The 24291-nt window shown below is 36.1% G+C and overlaps 1 protein-coding gene across 1 annotated transcript in view; it reads right to left on the bottom strand.

Moving 5' to 3' along the window:
• The window catches only part of LOC142053108 (cadherin-10), a 114752-nt gene that overhangs the window by 1697 nt on the left and 88764 nt on the right, over positions 1 to 24291 (bottom strand). The window contains exons 6-11 of the mRNA XM_075084227.1: positions 21335 to 21522; positions 18196 to 18449; positions 14353 to 14489; positions 11984 to 12105; positions 2674 to 2782; positions 482 to 733 (exon numbers count right to left, since the gene is read on the bottom strand). Coding sequence (XP_074940328.1) covers positions 482 to 733; positions 2674 to 2782; positions 11984 to 12105; positions 14353 to 14489; positions 18196 to 18449; positions 21335 to 21522 — 1062 coding nt within the window. The remainder of the gene's footprint in view (positions 1 to 481; positions 734 to 2673; positions 2783 to 11983; positions 12106 to 14352; positions 14490 to 18195; positions 18450 to 21334; positions 21523 to 24291) is intronic.

Genomic DNA, 24291 nt, shown 5'->3' with positions numbered 1-24291 from the left:
ACATTTTTGTTTTTAATTTATTACAGCACAGAAACCTCTGGATAGACAGTGCTTTAAAACAGTAAAAATACTATTTACTGGCATATTCTGTGTGAAATATATACTGCACGTTGACTTTAGATAGTTAGTTAAATAAAAAAGATACATTCCCTAAAAAAAATAATTAAAATTAAAGGCATGAAAGTCATTTTTGATTATGCTATTCCTCCTCTCTGATCTTCTTTATTGGACAACTTAACAAAAGAACAGAAATGAGCTTCTGGATGCACACTGATAGTTTTGATGGCCTGAGACTTGAATTCTTATTTACAATGTCCAGTTCCCAGACAAACAGGTTTTGCCTTTTTTTCTTTTTACGTTGCAGTTAAATTCTTCTTGCTAAATCCATTATCATTAATTTTACCAATCTGCATAGTTTTGTAGAATGAGTCAGGCCTGAAGCATTTGTTCATGGCAGGAAAGATGTATTTCTTTTTCTTACCTAGCAGGATAATGATGCAGAGGAGAATGGCAACCAGTGCCCCTGTGCTGAGGCCAGCAGGGAGGAGCAAGGCCTCAGCATTGCAGGACTGCATGTTCCCCCGGCTGTCACAGGCGCACACTCGAATGGTCAGCGTGCCAGTGCTGCTCTGGATCGGGTAGTCATTGTCTGATATCACCACTGGTAGAAGGTAAGTACTTATTTCATGTCGATTAAAGCCATTCCTTCTTGTCAAAATTCTGGCAGTGTTATCTAGATTGATTAAAATACACTGTTGTATAATATGAATATAAAAAGTGTATAATTTATAGTACATGCAAAACATCATCTCTTACATCACTGGTAGCATTTGAAAACTGTTCCTGATATCATAGTGATATCTCTCTTTTCCTAATGATATTTCCATCTGATCAGAAAGCTATTTATAATTTTTTATGTACATCTGCCCTGTTCCTCTGTGCCTTTGCAGCACCTTCGAAAGTGATTTAAAAAGAGGATTTCTTAAAGCTTAAAACGTTTTATAGATTAATGCATGCAGTGCATGACACAGTTCCAGATCAGGGCTGAAGCCCTGAAATGAAGTGGCCAACTGAGAAAAAATAACCTTCCACTTCATGCTGTTCAACAAGCACAATGTTTTGAAAGATTCTTTCTATGGATCTTCTGTTACAACACCCATGGGAATGCTATCTGTAAACTCAGTTTCAGATTTTCCACACCAAAACACTTTCAACATACTGTAGAACAATGAATTATGTACCCAGCACACAGAGTAGATTTTTGGGGAAAAAATTGTCTTGGGAATTAAAAAAATGTGAAAGACCGTAGGTATTCCTGCACAGTCTTGAGAAGTGAATTTACTAAACTGTATTTGTAGCAGACAAATCTTAGCTGGGTGCATCGAAAGCTGTTCACTGAGTGGCCAGAGGGAAGAAGAGGAAGGAAAGGAATAGATAACATGGAGGGACTATTTCTTCTATTAGGGCGACAACACTAGAGTGTGAGGCAACACTAGAGTTGCTCACTTTTTAGTCCAAAAGAAAGAAAGTACAGATTTAGTCTCTTTTGGAAGGAAACTTTGATTTTCATCATATTTGTGGATTTCTTGAGGTAGGTGATTAGCTATCTTGCCAGCCAACTTCAGGCTGAATTATAATAAGCCATATGAAAAAAAAGAAAGAAAATAATTACATATAGAAAAGGAATAACAAGATCTATCCCTTTTTACACTCAGAGCCTAGTCACCAGGATATAATCTTTGTTTAAAATACTAAATGATATCTTTTTTTCATAGCCTCTATGATGTGAAACATCAAGTTTTCCTTGATTACATCCCTTCATTGGTTGTGGGTATTTGTATGCTACTTTTTTTCACTTGACATCAAAAACTATGTGTCTGATGGATCTTTAAATACCTCTGTGGCTGGAGATATTATGAGATAGTCAAACAATTTTATTTCAATTCTTCACTTTCCCTATTGTAAGAATTTTTTTCTCTATCGAACATAAAATTCCTCATGTTGTTTGCAGCCTATTACTTCCTGAAATCTTCATCAGGGAAAGAGGATTATTCTCATTGCCTTTATGCCTTTAACACATTTGAAGGCTGGTACCATGTTCCCCCTCATTTATTTCTTCTGTAATCTAGAGCCCTCTCAGTTAGTCATAGTGATAACAAAGGCCAAAATGGGTGCATAATCCCTCTTCCCCAAGAGAACCTTCTAAAAATTTTCTCTGATAAAGCAAGACTGAGGAGGAACCAAAATTAAAGCCAAAGTGGTTATGCACTCAAAGCCATTACTTTCATTAATGGTCAGAAAGAAGCAAAACAGGAGACCAGGGGAGTCAGAAATATATGACAGAAGGCTAAAGTGAAAAATCTGAACTTGTCAGCTGAAGCCATTTTTTAAACCTTATTCTTCTCCTTCAGTCAAGCATTCCATCTAGCTACTCTCCCCAAACCAACACTTTTGCTGATTTTCTTTATTTGTTTTATCCCATTTTTGCCTCCCTTACACAAATGAAAATGCAGAAGTCCTAAACAACAAACATAAGGTAAAATTTTTATTCTTGCCAGCAGCCACCTAATGGCTTCTCTACATATTGATAGATATTGAAAGCAAATATATTTCAGGAATGTACGCCAGACAGCAATGATAAAACTCCTTCCCTGGAACAGGCATGAATTTTACCTTCATTATCCTGAACAGTGAAGTTAGGGTTAACAGCAGCTAAACTGAAGAAAAATTTTTGTCCACCAAGAGGGTCATCTTTGTCTACTGCACTTATGGTTTGAATAAGCTGCAGGAAAAAAGCAAGCAAACAAACAACAAAAAAACACCAAATGCACCTAAGTTTTTGACACAGCTGTCTGATTACTTTAGTAGACTAGAAGACGACTAGACAATTTCCTGTTCAAACTATACGCATACTGATTTACTACTTAATCTGTAGAACATATTAACTGAACAAATGTTAAACAAGTGTATCATATAAGTTTTTCACACAAAAGCATCTGTACGTGTTTCATGCCATGGTACATGTACATGTGTGATATGGCCATTTGACCTTTTTTTTTTTTTTAAGTAACTACAAAAAGGACTAAATTTGCCAAAAATAGCTTTTTCTTTAGTTTAGGTCATTGGTATTCTTCATCTCTGAATGCCATTTTAAATTCAAATCAACACCTAAGACAGGAATTCAGAGGATAATTTATATTTTTGTGATAAAACTGGTATTATATCAAATAGATGTTTCTGATAGGGAAGTTAAAGTTTCAAATTAAATTCCAGAATAATAACATTTGTTTCTAAACCAAGATTTTTCTAGTTATTACTAAAGCAGCATACACCAATAAGATTCCTAGGATGAAAAACACCAGTTAGGTGTTTATATATATATATTTTTCAACACTTGCAAAATATTGTAGCATACTCTACAGATGCATCACCTCAGAGTGGGATCACAATCTGGTGTTACAATTCTCAGAGAAAGCTGCATCAGGTCAGTTCAATACTTGGATTCAGTTCTTTCTGTAATGCCTACAAATAGGTTTGCGTACTTTTGGGGCAAGTATGGCAAGCCCTTTATCAACATTTGTTTACCTGTCAGGTTAATGAATGTGTGGCTTTTTTTCACTGAAGTTTCTATACATAAAGGTGGCAAAATGTTATGTCCCCAACAAAACACAGTTTTTGACATCTTTATTGCTTTATTTCAGAGTAGGTTTTTATACTATAGCAATACAAGCTGTACCTATGGTTGAATTTTTGTGCATGCATGCAAGAATTTTCAGTTATGTTCTTTAGTTTAACTTCCAAAAATAGGTTAATCTTTAGCCTAGGTCGTTTTTATTCTTCATTTCTGATCCATAATTTTAAATTGCAGTGTTTTTTTCAAGCATAGAATTACATCTAATTTTTGACACTACTCCTTCCTTGTGGCATACTTGTTAAATCCTGTTTGGTTTTTGTCTTTCAGTTCTTCCAGATACAGCCATTTCTCTTCATATCACAGCTTTTGTCAGGACTAATCATCTTTAACATCAACAGCTGCAATGTACTCCTGTTTGCCTTAATAAATGCATGATTAACTCCCAACTTCTCTCTTGTCCATCCAGAATACAGCAACAAGTTTCTTCATGAGACAAGGATTGGATTTCTTTTAATACAGCAGCTTGCTTGCTTTTTCAACTGGAGTTTTGTCTTTCTCTATATTTGTTTTCTCACATAAACTTCCAATAACTTACTATATTAACAAACCAGATAATATAAGCATAGAATATTATTTGTTTTTTTAAAGAATGAACTTTTAAATTATTTAGTGAGCAGTTAGCAAATAAGCCTTTAGATATTTTTGCAAAATTAAGTCAAGAAAACACTAGTCCATTTTACTTCACAAGCAGAGATCATGAATGCAGTCAGTTGTTGGTGTTAATACAAATCAGCTTCTCCACTTCTCAGTGTCTATACCTGTAGCTTAAAAGGAGAATGTAGAATTTTTCCTAGCCTAAAATCTTTTCTGGTTTTCAGGTTCACCTACTAGAGCACTGCCAACCAGTGTCCCTTAGCATAACAACAAACAGCAAGAAAATATCTCCTATTAATTCCCCCATTCATCATGTGTTAGAGTCATACAATCATAGAATAATTTAAGTTGGAAAAGACCTTTAAGATCATCGAGTCCAACCATTAACCTAACAGTGCCAAGTCCACCACTTAACCATGTCCCTAAGCAGAGACTGACAGCCACCTCTCTACAACCTCCTTTTGGGTAATTGTAGAAGGGAGGCTGTAGCAAGCTGGGTGTTGTGGCAATTGTAGTTCTCTGGGAACTTTGCTGTTCAAATACTGATCATGTTTAGCCTTTTGATATATTTTGCAAGCAAATTCAGCTATTTTGCTTATATTAAGGACAAGAAACTCCCTTGTCTGGGTTTTTTTTTTTTTCTTGCAAGCATCATTTCAATATTAAAATGTAAGGATAATTAAAAATTGTGAGCAAACATTTGGCTGACTAAATATTATGCAGTTTCAAGTTACTTGCTGCTACGTTTCTTTAAAAGACAAAGTTTTAAGGATGGTCTTAGTGAAACTTACAGCACCTCTAAATTAAATTGTAAAATACATCGCAAACAAAAGCATGATTTGTTTTGCTATTCTGAATTAGAACCTCAACTTTTAAATTTTTTCTTTATTTTTTAAATGAGGATATTACTAGAAATTCACATAGGAAGTGCATTACTATCTCCTTTTCAAATGAGGTCATGCTCACATTACAGTAGAGCAAGTATTCATCATCTCCTGTGAGAGCCTGGAAAGTTCTCTTTGCAGTATCACTAGTGTTCTCAAGTTCCTCCTGTATGTCACCACAAGGAACATGCTATTCACCAGATTGGATGTTCAGGGTAGATGACGTTTGTTTAGAGTTGGCCTTTGGTCTTCGGAGGGAGCAGCATCTTCCTGTTAACTTTTTGAAGCACTGCACGACCCTTTGTGCTCTTTCAAGGCCTGTACATGAAGCAAGCTTCAGACGACACATGGACACAACATACAAATGAGGAAGGGGGAAAGCAGATTCCTCCTGCATTTCTGGGAAGCAATAAAAGTACAGCTGTAGGTCATAGACAATGACATAGGTTGTTTTGGTGATTTCTTTGCTTGCCTACTCCATCTCTTTTGCAGAAAATTATAGCAGTATCACAGGTTTGGATGTCCTAAATAGGACATAGGACATATTTGTCCTGCTGATTGTTGACTTGAGCAAAAAGGGTTATCACAACTTCTGTTTGAGAGTAGGTTGAGGTTTGGAATCCCTCTCAGCTGCATTCCTTTTTTCTTTTTCTTTTTTTATTGATCTCATGAAAGTGGGTCTTTGTTCACTCAAATTTTTAATTATTTTCACAAATCTAATCACTTTAAGCAGACTGTACCACAGTATGACAAGTAAATCCAGTGACTCTACATTTTTTATCTGGTTATTATCCACTTGTTTGTGGGCACAGAACTGATAGGAGTAATTAAGATTGTAACTAACCATGAGAGCTGTTTTGCACGAACTTTCCCTTTCACACAGTTGCTAGGCAGCCACTTGCAATACTATCCATGTTTTACCAAACCTGGACTCGTTTTTGAAGCTTCAGGGATGGATAAAGCCTTCAGTATACTAGTTTTTAGCCATTGCTTGCTTGACTCTGAACCTCTGGGATGTAACTGATGGCAGGGTAACTACTTAGAGTCTCTTAAATATATACAAATCCACTTGAAGATAAAAGAAACATTTCTTATTCGGTACACCTATTTATTTGTAATCAACATGTACATTAGCAGCCTTTTCCCCTTCTCGGTGGCTTTCAAATATAAACCTGCAACTCGGAGGAATTGAAATCACAGAGTAAACTGCCTTATAGGTCATCTACCCCACAGTGTTATACTGTAGATATAGACAATAGGTATTTCAGATAACCTGCTACTGTTAATATACATTTTTTTTATTTTGTAGTAAAACTGAACAATAATAAATCATTACAGGTTTTAGTCCTCATTTTCTTAAATATCTCGATACTGTTTTGTACTATATTTTAAAAAAATGTAATTAAACAAGCAGCAGTAACTATCTAGGAAAGAAGTACTTAAGCCTCATTAGGAAATCCTGTTTATAAATCCTGTTATAAGGGACCCTTTGAAGGAGGAAGTAAATATCATTAACTTCTACCATCCCCCTTCCTTTCCATGAGAAACTGATTTAACTAGACTTCTAGAAAGAATGTGACAGTCTACCAGGAAATAGTTATTTGTCTGAAGAAGTTTAGCAGTTATCAATATTATTCCAAAAATGGAAATCTGGGAAGTCTTCTGTTTCCCTGGAATTGTAATAAAATTATTCTCCATAGTCTTTATAGTTAAAGTATCTATATGGTAATGCACTGACACAAAACAGTACTAATCATCTAAGGGATGGTATTTTCCCCTTAGACCAATCAACCATGGGATACACCATTTACATCCACAGTAAGTTGCTTCTCCTTGCTAGCAATGTCACAGAACACTAACAGTTGCAGGGAAGCCAAGGATGTTACTCTGTCTGAAAACAGCCAGGAAAGTAAGGGCCCAAAAGTAGACAAAGAGGATTGTTAGCCAGTAAAAACTGATAAAACAGTGGAAACGAGTTTGCTGCGTAGGCTGCTTATTCCAACACTATTCACCTTAGTGCTTGGTAGGTCCTCTTTGAGCATGAGTTCTACCCACTGTTTAAGGAAATGTTTATTTTTTTCTGAAACACACAATATATTTGCTTTTAAATTCTGTGCAAAGAACAGAAAATATAATTTGCTGTTAAGAAAAAAACCCACAACTATTTAGAAACCCTATATTGATTTGCTTTACAAAAACTTTCTCTTACCAGAGTAAAATGAAGTGAAACTTTGAGAGTTCTTGAAAAAAATTAAAGGAAGAAGAGAATTCAGATACTGTAAAACTACTGGAAAATATAAGACCTATGGAAATATACTGAAGGAACTAAAGTCAGACTAAAGAGACAGAAAAGTAAAAGAAAAAAAAATGCAAGTAAATTGACCACAAATTGTAGTATGACAATAGAAATGAGGGAGATGCAAAAACCAAAGCTAAAATAACACTTCAGGATCAAAGGATAAAAGAAAGTTCTACAAAAAAACTCTAAAAAAAGGGAGGAGAATCTGAATTCCTATAAAAATGAAACAGCCAGGAATTTGGTTTTTCAATAGATACATATTTTAGTTATTTTTTCAATAAAAGGAATAATGATTAGAAAGACACCTGGTGAATATAATAAGGAAATTGCTGGAATTATAAAGATACCAAAAGCCATGTATCAGCAAGGTTATGGTGGGAAAAATATCCTTGATAAATTTTTGTATATGGGTCAAATGAGTTGCTAAGAAGAGGAGCAACATAAAAATAATTGGTTCAAGAAACCTAGTGTGTTTATACAATCTATGCTGAATTAAGATATACAAAAAAGAAAATAAGAATCATTCATTCACATTTTAAAATGTCATTGAAAGAGAATCCATGATGAGTTAGACTGATTTATATAACATTGGGACATGTGAAAAGGGAGTGGCCATGTGTAGATTTTGTAAATGAAGACGAGTAAGAACAAGATTTTAACAAGCATGCTTGGAGACCCAAACAGATGAAAAAGCAACTTTTCTCGTTACTTTTGAGGCTTTGAAAGGTGCAGGGAACCATGCTGTTTACTTAGTTCCTACCTCTGGCTCAGGCAGGTAGTTCTTCAGAGAAAGGGCATGACCTTTGAAAGTATGTGATTTGGTATGTGTTTGTTATTCAATATTTTTAAGTTTTATGTATATAACCCCCCAGACACACATGTATATATATTACAAACACCAAAGCAGGAGAAGATGATGAATGGCCAAAGGGAGATAAAAGAAAACCAAACAGTTTCTCATTTAAACATCACAACGTGCTTGCGACAGCTGCAGGTGCCCCGGTGCCGGCAGCAGCCGCCGCCGCCGATGGGGGCAGCCGGGGCGGCCCCGCGCCGGACACAGCCGGTTCCAGCCGGCTCCGAGGGCGCCACCGCAGGGCCCGGCTGAGCCCCTCAGCCCCGGGCAGGCACAGCCGGGGCACGGAGGGAGGCAGGGACGGAGGGCAAAGGGCTGCCCGGCAGCCAGGGCTGAGGGAAAGGGGGTGAGAAGGAGCCCCGGGAGCCCCGAGGGGAGGAGAGCGGCGGGAGGGGAGGAGGCGCTCCCGGCGCCCCGGCACAGATTCCCCGGCGGCCCCGGGAGGGACCCCGGCCGGGCGGGTGTTTCCCTGCAGCCCCTGGGAAGGCCCCGGGCTGGAGCAGGGGGAAGGGTGAGGAGGAAGGAGCGGCAGAGGGGGGCTGCTGGGGGCTGGCCACAGCCACCTGCGCCCCTCGGGGAGGGGAAGGAGATCAAGTTGTTGGAATGAAGGTGTCAAGGCGAGCCTGGGAATAAGGGGGGAAAGAAGGGAAGGTGGTTTAGTTCTTTTGTCTTTGTTTCTCACTATCCTACCCTATTTTTAACTGGCTGTAAATTAAATCATTTTTCCCCAATTTGAGCCTGTTTTGTCAGCGATTGTAATTGTTAAGTGATTTCCCTGTCTTTATCTCAGCCAATTTTATTTTTCATTTTATTTTCTGCCCCTGTCCTGTTGAGGGATGGAGTGGCTGGGTGGGTACCTGGCTGCTGTCCAAGGTCAGCTCATGCCTTCTTTTCTTTTGGCGGGTCATTTACAAAGGGAGAAGAAGGACCCCTCTTCTGACCCTTACTGTAGGGAAAGTGAATGTGTGGAAAAAATACACTCAGCTTCCATGTAAAATCTCTCTAAAGTAAGAGTGACTTCTACTTTCTACACTGATTCTTGTCTTTTACATTAGAGGACCTTTGGAGGCTCCTGCTGAGCTGCCAGGCGTGTGGCAGCTGGGAGCTGACAAAACCAGTGGCAGTCCATCTGCCCAGATGCCCAGCTCTTAGCTCTTCCCACCTGGGAGTGGAGGACAGCTGAACTTCTTTGTGTACAGGACTGCAACCGTCCGAGCATTTTACTCCTCTCTTCCCCTCAACTCCTACTGAGCCAAGCTTCTATAGCCCATATGGATGCCTGTGTTCCCTTTGTGCTGTCACACCAAGACTGTCCTCATTTTTGGGGGTCAAAAGAATAGCAACCATCTAAATGGCATGCTGCCATAGCTGCTGCTTGTTTGTAGCTTGAGCTTTTTGGAACAGGGATTCCCATTGTTTGGAAGACCATGGTACAGTCTGACATCAACAGTAATAGCAAGCAGGAGAACAATCCCAGGCTTTTGGAGTCACTCAGACCCCAAAAATAACATTTCATAGAAGTGCTCTCCCTTTCTCTCTTGCTATATATATACATGTATGTGTACGTGTATATATATGTATGCACACATGCACACACACATATATAGTGTGTGTCTCTATAGATGTAAGTATATATATTATATATACTTCTATATAAATTAAGGAAATGAAAATTTTAAGCGATAGTAAAGAAAAAGGAAAATTCTAACATTCATTAAAATGTTTGTCAGTAGGAGATAGGAAATATTTAAATTAATACCACAAAATATATGACTGATGAAGTATCATAATAGTTTCAGTGACCTAATGGAAGATTTAAATTTGATCATGGATCAAACGTAATTATGAAAACCTGAAAGGAAAGCAAAATAGCATAAATGTGGGAGGAACCAAACTTAGAGAACCATGTTTAGTATGAATTGATTAGATTAAATCCCTCAGGACAGGCTAAATTCCAAAATAACAAGTCTTATTTATGATCTACCATTAAGCAAGAGGAATATAATTACAGTCAAATAAATTATTCATGTTATCCTGTGCTGCATTTTTTTCTCTTCCTGTGAATTGTTTTCTTTAACCAATCATTTGAAACTCAGATTTTTTTTTAAATGCTTGTAACTATAGCCCTTTTAGTAAATTTGGTACTTTTTTTCTAATAAATGATATACTACTGAGCTCTATAACAATTTAATAAACATATACATGCACTTATTTAGCTTCTCATTAGTCATAAATGATTAGTGCGTGTTTTTTCAAGTTTTAAACTGACAGCCTTTTCTGAATGTAAACAGAAAACCAGTGTAATGCAGAAATAACTTTTATATTTATTTTTAAATTATATTGACCTCAATATTCTAGTTAGCTCAGAAGAATATAGTTCTTCAAAATATGTTTACATGTAAATATAACTGTTCTATTAAGCATTTCCTATATCCTCTATAGCTGGCAACCTGGACAGGGCAGATTCTAAAACCTCAAACAGAGTAAGGTTTATGGATTAATGCATTTCAAGGTTTTTTTTAGCCCAGGAAATTTCTGTGATACTGGAAGAGGCAAATTCAGCGTTCTACTTTTCCAGTTCTTAATCCATATCTCATATAGAAAGTAATTAAGTTGTTAGTTTAGTATTTATACATGACACTACAAATGTCAGAAATTCTAGATGATTAGCCAGTGATATCTATTTATCCAACAGCTTAAATTATCTTACAACTCTCATAGCAGACAAATGCCCTTGCTCAGTACCTTTAGATATTTTATGCATTATAAATTTGGGCCTTTAATCCTCTGTTCTAATTTCCAACTGCTGTTACTTTAGAAAGAATAATGGCAACCTGAATGTAACATTTGTAATACAACCTGAATGTTATACCTGTAGGACTCAAGCAGTTAAGACAAGCCGACACTTCTCCCACGTTCTAATCAAAGCTGCTAAAATGATTGCACTGAGGTACTACTGCCACCATTTTAAAGGATTTATTATTGGCTGACTGTGCTCTGGGACATCTGTGCTGTAAGAGGAAAACAGTTTTTTAACAGTTCTATTAAGCAGCTGCCTATTAGGAACTAGGTATTAAGCACTGCAGTCATTTCACTTAAATTGAAGTACACGTTCTGTAGCCTGTCAGAAGCAAAACAAAATATTATTATCTTACCAGTTCAAAAAATGTATGTTTTGTATTTTCAGAAGTTTTTGGTGCGATAATAAAAGATAAGCCTAACAACTGCAAAAAAACCCAGCGTTGTGACAGATATAGATGTTTGTAATCACCATCAGCATGGATTGAAATACATCTGAATTTTGCTCTTTGAGAGTTATTGAAAAATATAGATCAAACTTCTTAGTAGCTACATATAGTATTTTACTTTGTGAAGATAATGGCAAAACTAATTATGATCATGCCTCTTGGACATATCTAGTCGGCATTTAACAGTGGTACAGGATTAAGTAAAGAAAAGTAGTAATTCACGCACTGATGCTGTTGTAATATATTAGTATTTCAATCTAAGCCTCATCTACAGAGGTACTTTGCTTTCATTTTTAACATTTCAAAAGCTGTTTTGGACATGATTTCTCCCAAGCAACAAGCAAGAATGTTCTACAGTGGAGTGCCATAGCAAAACTGGATAGTGGAAAGTGTTTATCAAAGGCATACCTGTCCAGCTCTTGCATTTTCACAGACAAAAGTATCGTAGAATACAGCAAACTGTGGGGCATTGTCATTAACATCCAAAATTCTTACGTAGACTGGTACACGAGTAGTATCTTTGGGGTTGTCTGACAGGAGAAGAAAGAAGAAGGAGGAGTTTATTTTCCCACTAAAATTTTTCTGTTTTCTTCCAAATTTCATGAGCAGTAGACATGCAAGACTACTTATGAAACTGGTCAAAATTTAGCGTACAAACTGATACCAGGTATGAATGAGGCCTCCTGAAAAATAAAGAGATGTTTTGCTTAGAGTGGAAAATAAAATATTGGTATCTGGTGAGTAATTCAGCTTTTACATGAAAATAAGGGCTGCAACTGTTAATAATCTTTGCAAATACAGAATATGAAAAATATGCCCATTACTATCACGACGTATTTGATTATTTGGTGGGATTAAGTATTATTTTGCTGGAAGGTTTTTATTTTTAATTTTAAAATTATTTGTGATCTGTTTTGTTTTACAGAGAAAAGACATTATTCACTTTGTGCATACATATTTTGAAAATTTTTCAAGCCTGACTTTCTTCTTTTGTGCCTTAATAAATAGGGAGAAATCCCCAAAAAAATCTGGTAAAGAATTTATTAGAATCAGATATTTAATGTTTAAATTGCCTTAAAAATATGAATGTAGATTTTCAGACCTTAGGTTATGAAACAAGAATTGTAACCTCCCCCTTGCCAAATATCAAAACCCTACTATTATTTAGAGTGCCCTGTCATTAGTACAGGTTAATTTGGGAATAAAAGTGTCCCCTGTTCCTACTTGCTGATCTAGTTGCCATTCCAAGAATCTGAAATAATGCCTGGGAGTAAAAAAGTGCAGCCATTTCTTGGAATTTGGCTGGCTGGTAGCTAAATACTATATGATGTTGCAACTTCAGTGGAATACGATCAGTAACAGTAGAGATGATTAAAAATTACTGATTCCCCCCCCCTTTTTTTTCTAGGCTGCTTCAAATAAAGCAGTAAACATTTAGGAGTAGCTGGCATTAAGTTCACTTGTTATTAATAACACCTTTGCTAAAGAGTGTAATGTGGATCTTTTTGACATCCTGAATTTTTTAAAATGGCAGGTATAAGGCACTGGTTTTTGTAGCCTTTTGCATTTTTGTATTCACTTTCCAAATGGGTTCTAGTCTTAACACTGTTGTTCCATTGTGTTGTGCTTCACAGGTAATATTTTTAGAGATGTAAAGACCCTAATCTAGCCTACCCCTTCACTTCTTCCTCCAAAACTAATGTACCTCTTTGGAGGATGGTAGGTACTCCAACTAGGTCCAGAAAGTACATTTGCTCAAAGTATCCTCACAAGGAAATAAGTTTGGAACTATGATATAAGCATACAAGGATACTAAGTTTTTTTTCATTATAGAAATACTTCTGAAAAGTATTCTTACAACATTGGACAGCAACATGAAGGATTCTAAGCTCAGGAGTATACATCGCAAGAAAAAAGAAGGTTTGAAAAAAAAAAGCACAGCTACTGGGTGCACTCGATACAACCAGCCTGTTGCTCTGGACTACAGAAGTGGAGACAGGCAGGCTAAGGGTAGTTAATTGGCTGGACACGATGTTCCACTTAGTTCACTGCAATGTAGTTCTTGCCATCCATGCCTCACTGCTGGTCAGCAGCTTTCTCTGACTGATGTAGAACTAACCCTAAGAGAACAGTGTCTTTGAAAGCAAGTGATCCCAATTTCAAAGATCAGACCTTTGTCCCTATAGAACATTTTTCTTGGGTGATTAGAGTTCATCTCAATAATGTCAGAGGTTTAGGAGGATCTCTGCTTTCCTCTTTGTATTTTTAACCTTAAAATATCTACAGATAACTGGTTTAAATAGTCCAGGAAATGCTACAGCTTAGGGATCAAACTGAACCTAACTTCTAAGAGGTATTGATCCCAAGAGCTGTAGGTGTAGATACAATAGGAGGAGGTAATGAAATTATTTCTAAGGAAATTAAGAAAATGATAGAGACAAAAACATAGATTACCATCCTGAACTCTGCTACTTTAACAGCAAAATCATGTCATTGTCCTCAAAGAAAAGGAAGAAGACAGAATTATTCCAGTGTTGTTATACAATTGGGTCACACTTCAGAAGTAACTTGGACATTAAAGGTCAGTGGTGGAAGTCGGTGAAGAAATAAGCAATGAGGAGACAGCTTCTGTTGGCTACCCACCATTTACTTTCCCAGAATATCTAATAGAAGAAGGCAGGGGTCGGGGAGGAAGGGAGATTTTTTCTCTTGACGTCATAGCTGTAACTTTGCAGTCTAAGGAAAACTGAAAGGAAAAAGAGACCAAATTGGCTTACTGATCTCAGCTGCTATAACGCTAAGATTGTGCCATTGTGATATCTCACGGTCAAGTGGCTTAGAAGTATAGATGGACCCATTTCCAGAGTGAATATTAAATATCCTGTCAAGGTCTGTGTGGCGATCCAGGGCAAACCTAAATATGATAGAGAAAGAAGAAGTATTGTCAAAATGATAGAAAATGGAAGAAAGCATATGGTTCACAACAAGTCAATATAGGTTTTAGGTTATATTAAAAAGGTTAGTTTTGAGAAGACATATATTTAGTTTCTATAAACACTTATGAAAATTCTCAAAGTTAATTCCATAGAATGAGGAATAAAAATTGCAGGAATTTCATAAATATTATACAATAGTGTAAAATTTTATCATCTGAGCTTTTATATACATGTATACGAATTATAAAAAATAAGTCAGAATTGCAGTATAATAATTAAATAATTGTTTTAATCCTGAAAGGAAAATTATCTTTGATGTACTGTTCCTTCAGACTGAGACTGACTGTTAATTTATGAGCTTTTCAAAAGTACTGTTACAAGCTTAGCTTCTACACTTTAGGATATATTAATTTACTAGAGATCAAGTTAAAAAAAGTCTCTATACAAATAAGTTAACATGCAGAACTTTCATTTTCATGAATATACTGATGTTAAAGGACCTTCTGTGTTGCTACAGTTGCTATACTTTGGCAGGCAAAACTTCTACTAAAACAATAGAGCAGAATGCCAAACTAGAATCAGAACACTGTTCTTTCCTGCATTTTTTCTAATATTTAACACTGCCTTCAAAGTTTGGATTGAACCTTTGATGTGGAATTAAATGTAGGATTTTGCAAAGTACAGAATATTTATCTAACTACCTGGCAGAATTGGGCCAAATTTAAAAAAAAGGCCGCTAGTACACTTGTACAGTACAATAGAAACAGTTGTTCATGTTTCTATGAACTTTTATGCATGATCTAAACAGCTCATCAGGTGTATATGTTTTTACTTACAGTACTTAACTAAATTGAGCCAAATGAAAAAATGCTGTAATATGAAACGAGTATCTGTAACATTTTGGTGGGTTTTGTTTGCTCACTCCACCACACACAATAACATAAATATGTAAAACAAATAAACAAAACCACAACAAACAAGCTGACACCAAAAGGAATACAAAAGCAAAACAAAAGGAAATTAGAACAGCCAAAACAGACTTCTGAAAGTGCAGGACAGATGTGCTGAAATTATTATTTTATTTTTACTACTAGCTGACGATATTACCTGTTAGAATGAAACAAAAGCTTGCTATTTTTCAGATAAATCATATTTAAGAGTATTTGGCTTATATGATAACCATTTGATCTTACTTCATCCATGGAAGGACTTTTAATGAGGAAAATAACTTATTTTGTCATCACAAACAGTTTTTCAATAGGCAATAATCACTTCTCTAGCTAACAAAATCTATTCCACATTGTTCTATTAAAAATTCTATACCATTTGATAATAGCCATGAAATAAGCATGTACTTTTACCCCGTCATATTACTTCTAATGGCGTGCAAGTGCTACTAAAATTATTATTTTCAGAAAACACCTCCATATGCATTGAACAGACATAGAAATTAGTGCAACAGGAAGCAATTGGCCCTCAATTTATAGGAAGCCTAACTTATATAGAATTTTAATAAACATAAACTAATATTTTAAAATAACAGCTTAACAGAAAAGAAAGAGAAAAACTGAATCAGTTCTACAACCCGAAGCTGTAATGTTTTTTCTTAATAGCAGTTAAATTAAACTGCCCTAATTTCAAAATATGACAACTTTCAAAATACTTCAGTTTAAATGTTAGTTCTTCACATCCAGGGTAAACACACAGTACTTTCTATTCTACATTGATATTTTATGAAGTAAAAGCTTGTAAAAACTTACCCTAGGTAATTGTTGTTTGAATGAATATACAAGGTTACTTTGGAAGTTAAGGAACAGAGCAAATACTAAAGAGAATTCGATCTACTCTGTGCAAATTGTTTTAAAGTTCTTGTCTTCAAGTAGATAGCTTTAAATGAAAGCTAAAAGAAATGACTGTGCTATGAAGAACATTACGGCATATATCTTCAATATTTTTCTTGAAGTGAACTAAATCTAGGTTCAATGGTCCCTTTCAATTTTTTAGATGTTTCTTTGGTCTTATTACTATTGGTTTGCTCCACCTGCCTCTGCTAAATTATGTTCTATGGCAGAATGAAAAAAAACATTAACAGGACACAGAAAAATTATATAAAATAATTTTTAGGTTGTTATTCTTTGTAAATGGTAGTGATGAGTGAAATACCTGCGACAGTTCTTCAATTCATTAAGTTGTGTCAGGAGCAAAATGAGCAAAAGCTCCAAGTTTGTTCTTTTTCCAGTCACAGTTAAGAAAGTATTACTGCTAAAATTGTCAGTTGTCTCATGCAATTAGAGTGGATAAAGATGCAATGCTAAGTTATTTATATATTCTTAAATTTTAGAAGCTTGGTGTTATCACCTATCTTTTCCATACACATGAATCACCATAAGAGAAAATTAGATTCAGTTTAATTTCCTAATTCAGTTTTACCACCTGGGCCTCATTAAGAAGTATGTGGCAACTGCCTTCAAAGTTAGTAAATAAGGTTCTTTTGCCAGAATGTAATTTTTGTCCTTGTTCGGTATTTCAGACAACACACATCCAACTTGGACAGCGTTGTCTTTCCTGTTTCTTAAAGATTATGCATTATAGAAAAACAAAAAAAACCCACACCAAAATATAGTTTACTACATTCAACTAGATGTGATGTAGCGTGTAGCATCTAGTGGCATACATAGAAAAGATTTTTAAACATATTAATCTTTCAATGTCTAATTTCTCAGGGTATTTGAGCACACTTTGTGATAATTTTATTCTGTATAGCTATCACTCTGGCAAGCCTGCGAAGCAGGAGGCACAAACCAGAGCAGGTGAGATCCGCACTGCATACTTTCCAGGACAGACCAGAGGAAGCATTATACAACTCTATGCCTTTCCTGGGCCATGGGCTTGTTTGGCATCTTTTCACAGTGTGAAGCAAATAGTCCTGAAGAGCCTACTTGAAATCAATGTGTAATTTTATAAGTTTTCTGAGAATTGAAGTACTAGAAAATATTTCCTGTGTCTCTTGTGTGCAATTGAATCGCTGTTCCCTGAGGTGTTCGGAGGCTTACAGATAGCATCGTACTTGGAATCACAGTCACAGAATGGTAGGGGTTGGAAGGGACCTCTGGACATCATCTTGTTCAAACCCCCTGCTTGAGCAGGGGGCACAGGAACGCATCCAGGCAGGTTTTGAAAGTCTCCAGGGAAGGAGACATCACAGCCTCCCTGGGCAGCCTGTTCCACTGCTCTGTCACCCTCACGGTAAGAAGTTTTTTCTCCTATTTAAGTGGAACTTCCTGTGTTCCAACTTGTGCCCATTGCTCCTTGTCCTGTTGTTGGGCATGACTGAGAAGAGTCCAGTCCCATCATCCTGACACCCACCCTTTAGATATTTATAGGTATTGATGAAATCCCCCCTCAGGCTTCTCTTCTCCAGGCTGAGCAAACCCAGGTCTCTCAGCCTTTCCTCATAAGGGAGATGCTCCAGTCCCCTGGTCGTCTTTGTAGCTCTCTGCTGGGCAAATTCTCTCTCTCTGTCTATTGCTGGACTCAATTCTATCTATCTCTAGGACACTAATAACAGAAAAAAACATTGGCATCTTCTTCCTGTGTACACCGTGTATGTGAAAATTCTTGTTGTATTACAATTTCTCTTAATTACTTTAGCAAATGATGTGTTTACAGAGACTGGAGTATTACCTTATTGGACTTGAGGCTGAATCAGGATCCCGTGCCATTACTGTTCCTATTATTGTCCCCAACTCAATATCTTCATGCACTTCAAAAAGGTAAGAAGATCTGCTGAAGACGGGAGGTTCATCTACATCTTCTACAGAGATTTTCACAATAGTTGTGTCTTTGAAAGGCCCAAGATAATAGAAACGTGGATCCACATGGGTATTCTCAGCTTCTACTTTCAAGGTATAAAGTCGTCTTGTCTCATAGTCCAGTGGCTAAAAGTGAAGGTGATGATAAACTTTATTAAATTACATTACATATTGACAGATGTTGACCTATATACATAATGGAAACAGAAGAGGACTCAAGCCTTATCAGCTCTTGTCCTGGGTTGGGGGAACCCCAATACACTTCAAATCGCTTTCTCCAGTAAGAATTTCCATTGTTTTTAGAGGAAGTTTCTCTTCCTAAATATTATTTGAATTGTCATAACACCAATAACAAAAAGATTTTCAGTGCAAATTTACTAATTATTTAGTGAATTCTGCAGATAGTTCACAAGGGTATGGATTTGAAACAATCATACAAGCATTTAAATATTTGAAATACAGACTTGAAATACATTTCAGAACAAGATACTTAATACTAATATTTCTTAGAAAATCCTATAAACTCTTGGATACTGAAAATGGCCTCAGTGTCCTCATTGTCAAACAAATGTAGCTGGCCTTAAATATCAGGAATGTTTTAGGTTTCTTTTAAGGAGGGTGTGTGTGTCAGAGTTCTCTATACCCAAGGAAACAGTAAGAGCTTAATCTTGTTCCTCTTCATTTAATTTAATGAATCCAACATCAGAGATTTTTTTTGTAAAATAGATTTGACATTTTTGTCAGCAGTTCCTTTTTAAAACGAAATGAGGAAAGGTTCAAGGTTATAATTAGAAATCATTTTGGATAGAAAAGAACCTCTATTCCTCAAATTTTTCTAACTGTCATAGATGAAAAGTGTTAGCTAATTAATGATACTGAGGAAATGAGCAAGCTGAGAATTTACCTTTCTGACACAAAGAAGACTTCATTAACTCCCCCCAGATTCTAGGGAGATATCAAACTGGTGGTTTTCATTCATCAAAATGGGTAGTAGAACACTTGTTTTTTCTGCCTAACTGCTTTTAAATGCAAATTAATGTTAATGAAAGATGCCAGAGTGACAGCCTAGAATTTCAGTATTCCATTTAAGAGCAGAAGGATGCAGTCCAGTGAAAGAATGAGTTTCCCCACTGCCCAAGCTTGTTTTAAAAAAGTAGTTAGAGCAGAAGGGAGAATATCTATTAATATAATTGAGAAATGCAACACAGTGCTGCTGCTTAAGCTAGATCTGAGACTATTGGTGTGTCTATAAAGTACAGCATGCTACTGTTAAGGGATGCTGGCTTCAAGCCTAGAAGCAAAGAAGCCATGTTAGTTCTGCTTTATTCTAATTAGCTGGCATAATTTGCCAGAAGGTGCACCATGCGGATGTAGTTAACTTGTTACTAATACATTCACATCCAGTTTGGACATCTCTTCAGGCTATGCTGCAAAACATGGATGTAGAACATGTGGATTTTACAGGCATTCCTACATGTCACCAATAATGAGCAAAACCATTGCCCAAATATATGAAATTGTGGCAAAGGAATTATTTTGTCTGTGAGAACTTGTATTAAAAAAACTGTATAGACAAAGTTCTATTGCAGCAGGTTTTACATTTAGACTTAGTAACTTAAACTTAAGGGCTCAGTAAAGAAACACCAAGTATTTGTAGTTATTCACCATTGAAAACAGAAATTACAATCAATGTGGCTAAATAATAAAAAAATAGAGAATATTTTCAAAAATTAACAAACTGAGCCTATCTTCTTCCTTGCTAGTTAATGCTGTTGTCTGTGCTGTCCAAATAAGCTACTTATTTATCAATAGGAGAAAGCATCCTGAAAATAGCAAAATGTGTCAGATTGCTAATGATAAAATGAGATGATCTTGTTCATTAGTATTTATTGGTGACATTTTTGGAGCTGCTGTGTTATAACTTATGAATTTTTTATGCTTGATCCAGTTATTAGACTGTTTTTTCAAGACTTTATTGATTTAATATAATAGCAGTCTGTGTGAAAAATCTGAAGCAAGCAAGAAAGCAGCATCCCAAGAGAAGTCTTCACAAACTTTAGGAAAACGAAATATATTGCGCCCCAGACTTTTGTATTTTCATTCCTTCCCAGGTAAACTACAATGCTGACTATGAGCATAGAAGAACATAGAGATTAAAACCGAACACACTCTGATCTTTGCAGAAGTTGCCATTACCAAAAGATGTGGAGATATATTTTATAGTAGTGTTTAATTTAATTTGTTATTCTATGCTTCAGGAGATTTGTTTTAAAAGCTAATATATAAACAGTGCTTCATGTTAGAAATGTTGCCCAAACTCTTTCGAAATAGATCTCAAGATCCCAAAGAAAAGGACTGAGGGACTTTTGGAAGGGAGACTGTTGAGGAGCAGGAGAATGGCATTTCTAAGTGTGAGACCTTATTTCTTTGAAACTGCTCTGAGGTGCAAGACAGAGGGCAGAACTAAAGCTAGCTGTGAAATGGACACCATCATTGTTCGCTGCTCATGTGTTAACCAGCTGACATGCTGGAGACAGGAAGAAAACAAACAATAAAGCTTGCGACTCAACTTGCGTGAGTGTCTTTGTGTTCTGGCATACACTGGTTGCCTAAGTTGGTGAGAACCTCCTAGATAAGGAAAACTTATGTCTTGCAGTAGTGAGTGAACTGCCTATTGCTTGCTGAAGAAAATAAGTTACATGAATACTATAGAAGTCTGCATTTGAAATCACAGGGATAATTAGTACTAACACATTGGGCGTGGTCCAGTTTTTTACATATGTTGCTGGCAATAATGCTTTAAAGATAGGCTGCATCTCAGATATTGTTACCACCTGTTATTTCCAGTTCATCTTAAAAGGAAATAGTACTGTTCAGTCACTGATGGGGAATGCTTGCAAGCATTAAGCAGTTAGAACATGTCATCATATGATCTAAGCCCTTTTTTCCAAAGAACATTTGTGGAATAATATTGACACCAAAATCATTTAGTGAACGGTGTTAATAGACACCTTTCGCACAGTTATGATGCCTTCCTGTGTGTCCTTCTGTGTCACAATATCAAACATATCTGTCCCATCTCCATCTACAATTCTGTACTCCACTTCTGCATTTTTTCCAGTGTCTGCATCTGTGGCTTTGACGCTGCCAATGGCTGTCCCAACTGGGGAGGACTCGGGAATGCGGAGGTGGATGGTACCTGTCAAAGAGAGAAAGAGCCACTCAGGAGCCCCACAAACCATTACATATGCCTTAAGTAACATTATGTCAGCATTAAGTAGCATTATGTCACGCAATAGCTGATTACATATTTTTGTGTATCTTTTATTCTAGAGAACTTGCCATTTAATACTGGGAGGATGGGCAAAATGTGAGGCAGAGAACTATGCAGGGGAAAACTTTAGGTAGAAGATTGAAAACAAAATTGTAGAAAAACAAAATCATAGTAAAATAGATTGAACAGGACCTTTATTCTCCTATCTCAAAGAAGAATCAACTATGTTTGTACTTTTCGTTGAATGTCTTTCCTGAAACATCACCTGCAAAGGCTGCTCTGTGCTCTTTTTAGGCTTCACTCTGCTTTTTCCCCCTTAATATCTAAGATGAATCTTTTGGGATACATTTTGCATCTATTTTATCATGGAAGCAATACAAAGAACAGAATCCTCTGACTTCATTGGCCAATTCTAAGCAGCAGATTGACCTTTCAGCTTTCAAAATTAGATAGATAAATAAATTTGAATGACATCTTAATGCAGGGGTAGGTTTTTGAAAATCCACAAGCAGAAGGTGTACCTGTACTTGTTAAAGAGGTTAATTAATACTTAAATCAAGCTTATGAACATTGCAATTTTGGTTTTGTGCTACTTTTCTTAGCTCAGTTGTATCCCTTTATTGCGGGGATAGGCTGATAAGAAACAGCTGATAAGAAACATAGAAGTAAAACTGTCATCTTTCAGACATGCTGCAATAAATTGAAATAAATATCTTACCATACATTTTAGTATTCTATGTCCTAGCCTTACTGTGAAAACTGTAAATAACGGTTATCTCTTGTCCCATCTGTCAGAACATACGGTAGGAAAACACGTGGGACACATAATGCACTATGAAGAAATCTCAGAGTAAGATTTTAAAATGAATGCAGATACAGCTGTCATTCTAAAGATGAAAATTAAGTCATCAGAGCTCTATTGAAAAACATTTCCTTCTCTGGCCTCAGTTAAGTGTTCCAAGATTTGCTGTTTTACTTATAGACTTCATCAGGTAAGTAAAGTGAGTTAGAAAGATAGTTCAGTTAACAGTAACACAAAAGTGGAACCAAAACAGAGAAAAGTTGAACAGGCTATCGAAAATGCAATTACAAATTACAGATTGCAATTCTCATTATAATATAAAGTTCTCATTACAAGTAAGAAGTACAGCAAAGTCCATAAAGGGAGTTACTAGTTTTGTGCAATCAGGAAGAATTGTGGAGAGAGAGCAGTGGCAAGGCAGTATGGGAAGGGCACTGGCAACATGATCTTATCTTCAGGAAAGAACAGGTGAGTTGTGAGGATTGTCAGTGTGTGTTAACAGACTGTATCACAAGCTAGCTACAGAGTGACAAAGGAACTGGCTTTGGTTTTGGGAACACTCACTGAAAAAAACCCTTATTATTCATTGGGATGTTTGAGACTTTCCCTCATTCTACAGGACTATTTTTTTCTGTTCTGTTAGAGTTTGCCAAACCTAAAAAAAAAAAAAGGCAAAAATTAAAAAAAAAAAACCACATTCACATATAGTTTGTAATTAAATGTTGAATGAAAAATATTGAAATTTAATTTCTTCATATAATTTTACTTAGGCAGCTTTTGATATGAAACAGGAATACAGCAGCAAAATTAAGACTTTATGGCCATATACACTCCACATTCTATTTATATGAATTTATTTTTCCTCAGTTACATTTTGATGTTTCAATCAAATGATTTATTTTGCATTTGCTCTGACATTTTCATTACCTTTCTCTTAATACCTAAATCTGTGTACTTTGCTACGTTAGTATATAATCTCTCTGTAATCGCCTAATGGTTAAAAAAAAAACAGAAGCAAAAATAGCCTCTGCTCCCATTTAGCGTTTATTCAGTACCATGTGAGATTATGGCGAAAGCCCACTTTTTTTTCCCCAATTAATATTTATATGTTATAATTAGTTTTATGGTGTGCCAAATATTCCCCGCATTTTTTTCTGACGTGCTTAAAACTACATCCACAAGCTATGCCTTGTGGACACTGACTCCCGCTGCAATACCCAACTCATTAATTTAGTCTACAAACTGCTAAGACCTCATATCTTGAATTGCTAATAAAGTAGTGGAAATAGAGTGTGAAAATAACCAGAAACCTATCATCTGAAAGATAATTTTATGTCTAACCTATCCATTTATAGAAATCTTCACCACAGAATGAGAAATTTCATTTTATTATTTTTGTCACTGAAGATATTTAATGCATTGACTAAGTATGGGTTGCAGTGCAGCTTTAGACACTGTATCAGAACACAGACTACACCAGACTAGAATTATTTTTGCAAAACTCTCCAGTTAATCCTTTTTTTCTCACTTATTTTCTTCCTCAAGGTGAGTAATTTAGTGTTTAGATTTGCTCCAGTGAGTAATGCCCTTTCATTTGTCTGTGAGGAATAAAAATGGGAGGATCAAGGAGAGTAAAAGCTTTTCCATATACTAAGGAGAGTGGAAATCAGCTGGAAATATAAAGTCTACGCCCTTGTGTCTGGAAATACTTCATTCAGTCATAAAGAATGAAAAAGCAATCTTATGCATGTTTACCCTTATTCCCATTTACTCTTGAATAGGCACATAATGTAAAGGTAAATATTTTTATAGACTAATACAGGCTATAGTCTCACAGGAGTCATGGGCTGACACCATTCAGCTACACTGAGTTTCAGTCAGATTCAGGCTCC

This window comes from Phalacrocorax aristotelis, chromosome 2 (assembly GCF_949628215.1).
Source record: "Phalacrocorax aristotelis chromosome 2, bGulAri2.1, whole genome shotgun sequence".
Classification (NCBI taxonomy): Eukaryota; Metazoa; Chordata; class Aves; order Suliformes; family Phalacrocoracidae; genus Phalacrocorax; species Phalacrocorax aristotelis.
Note: the sequence above shows the minus strand (reverse complement) of the source record. Positions and strands in the feature narration are given on the sequence as shown.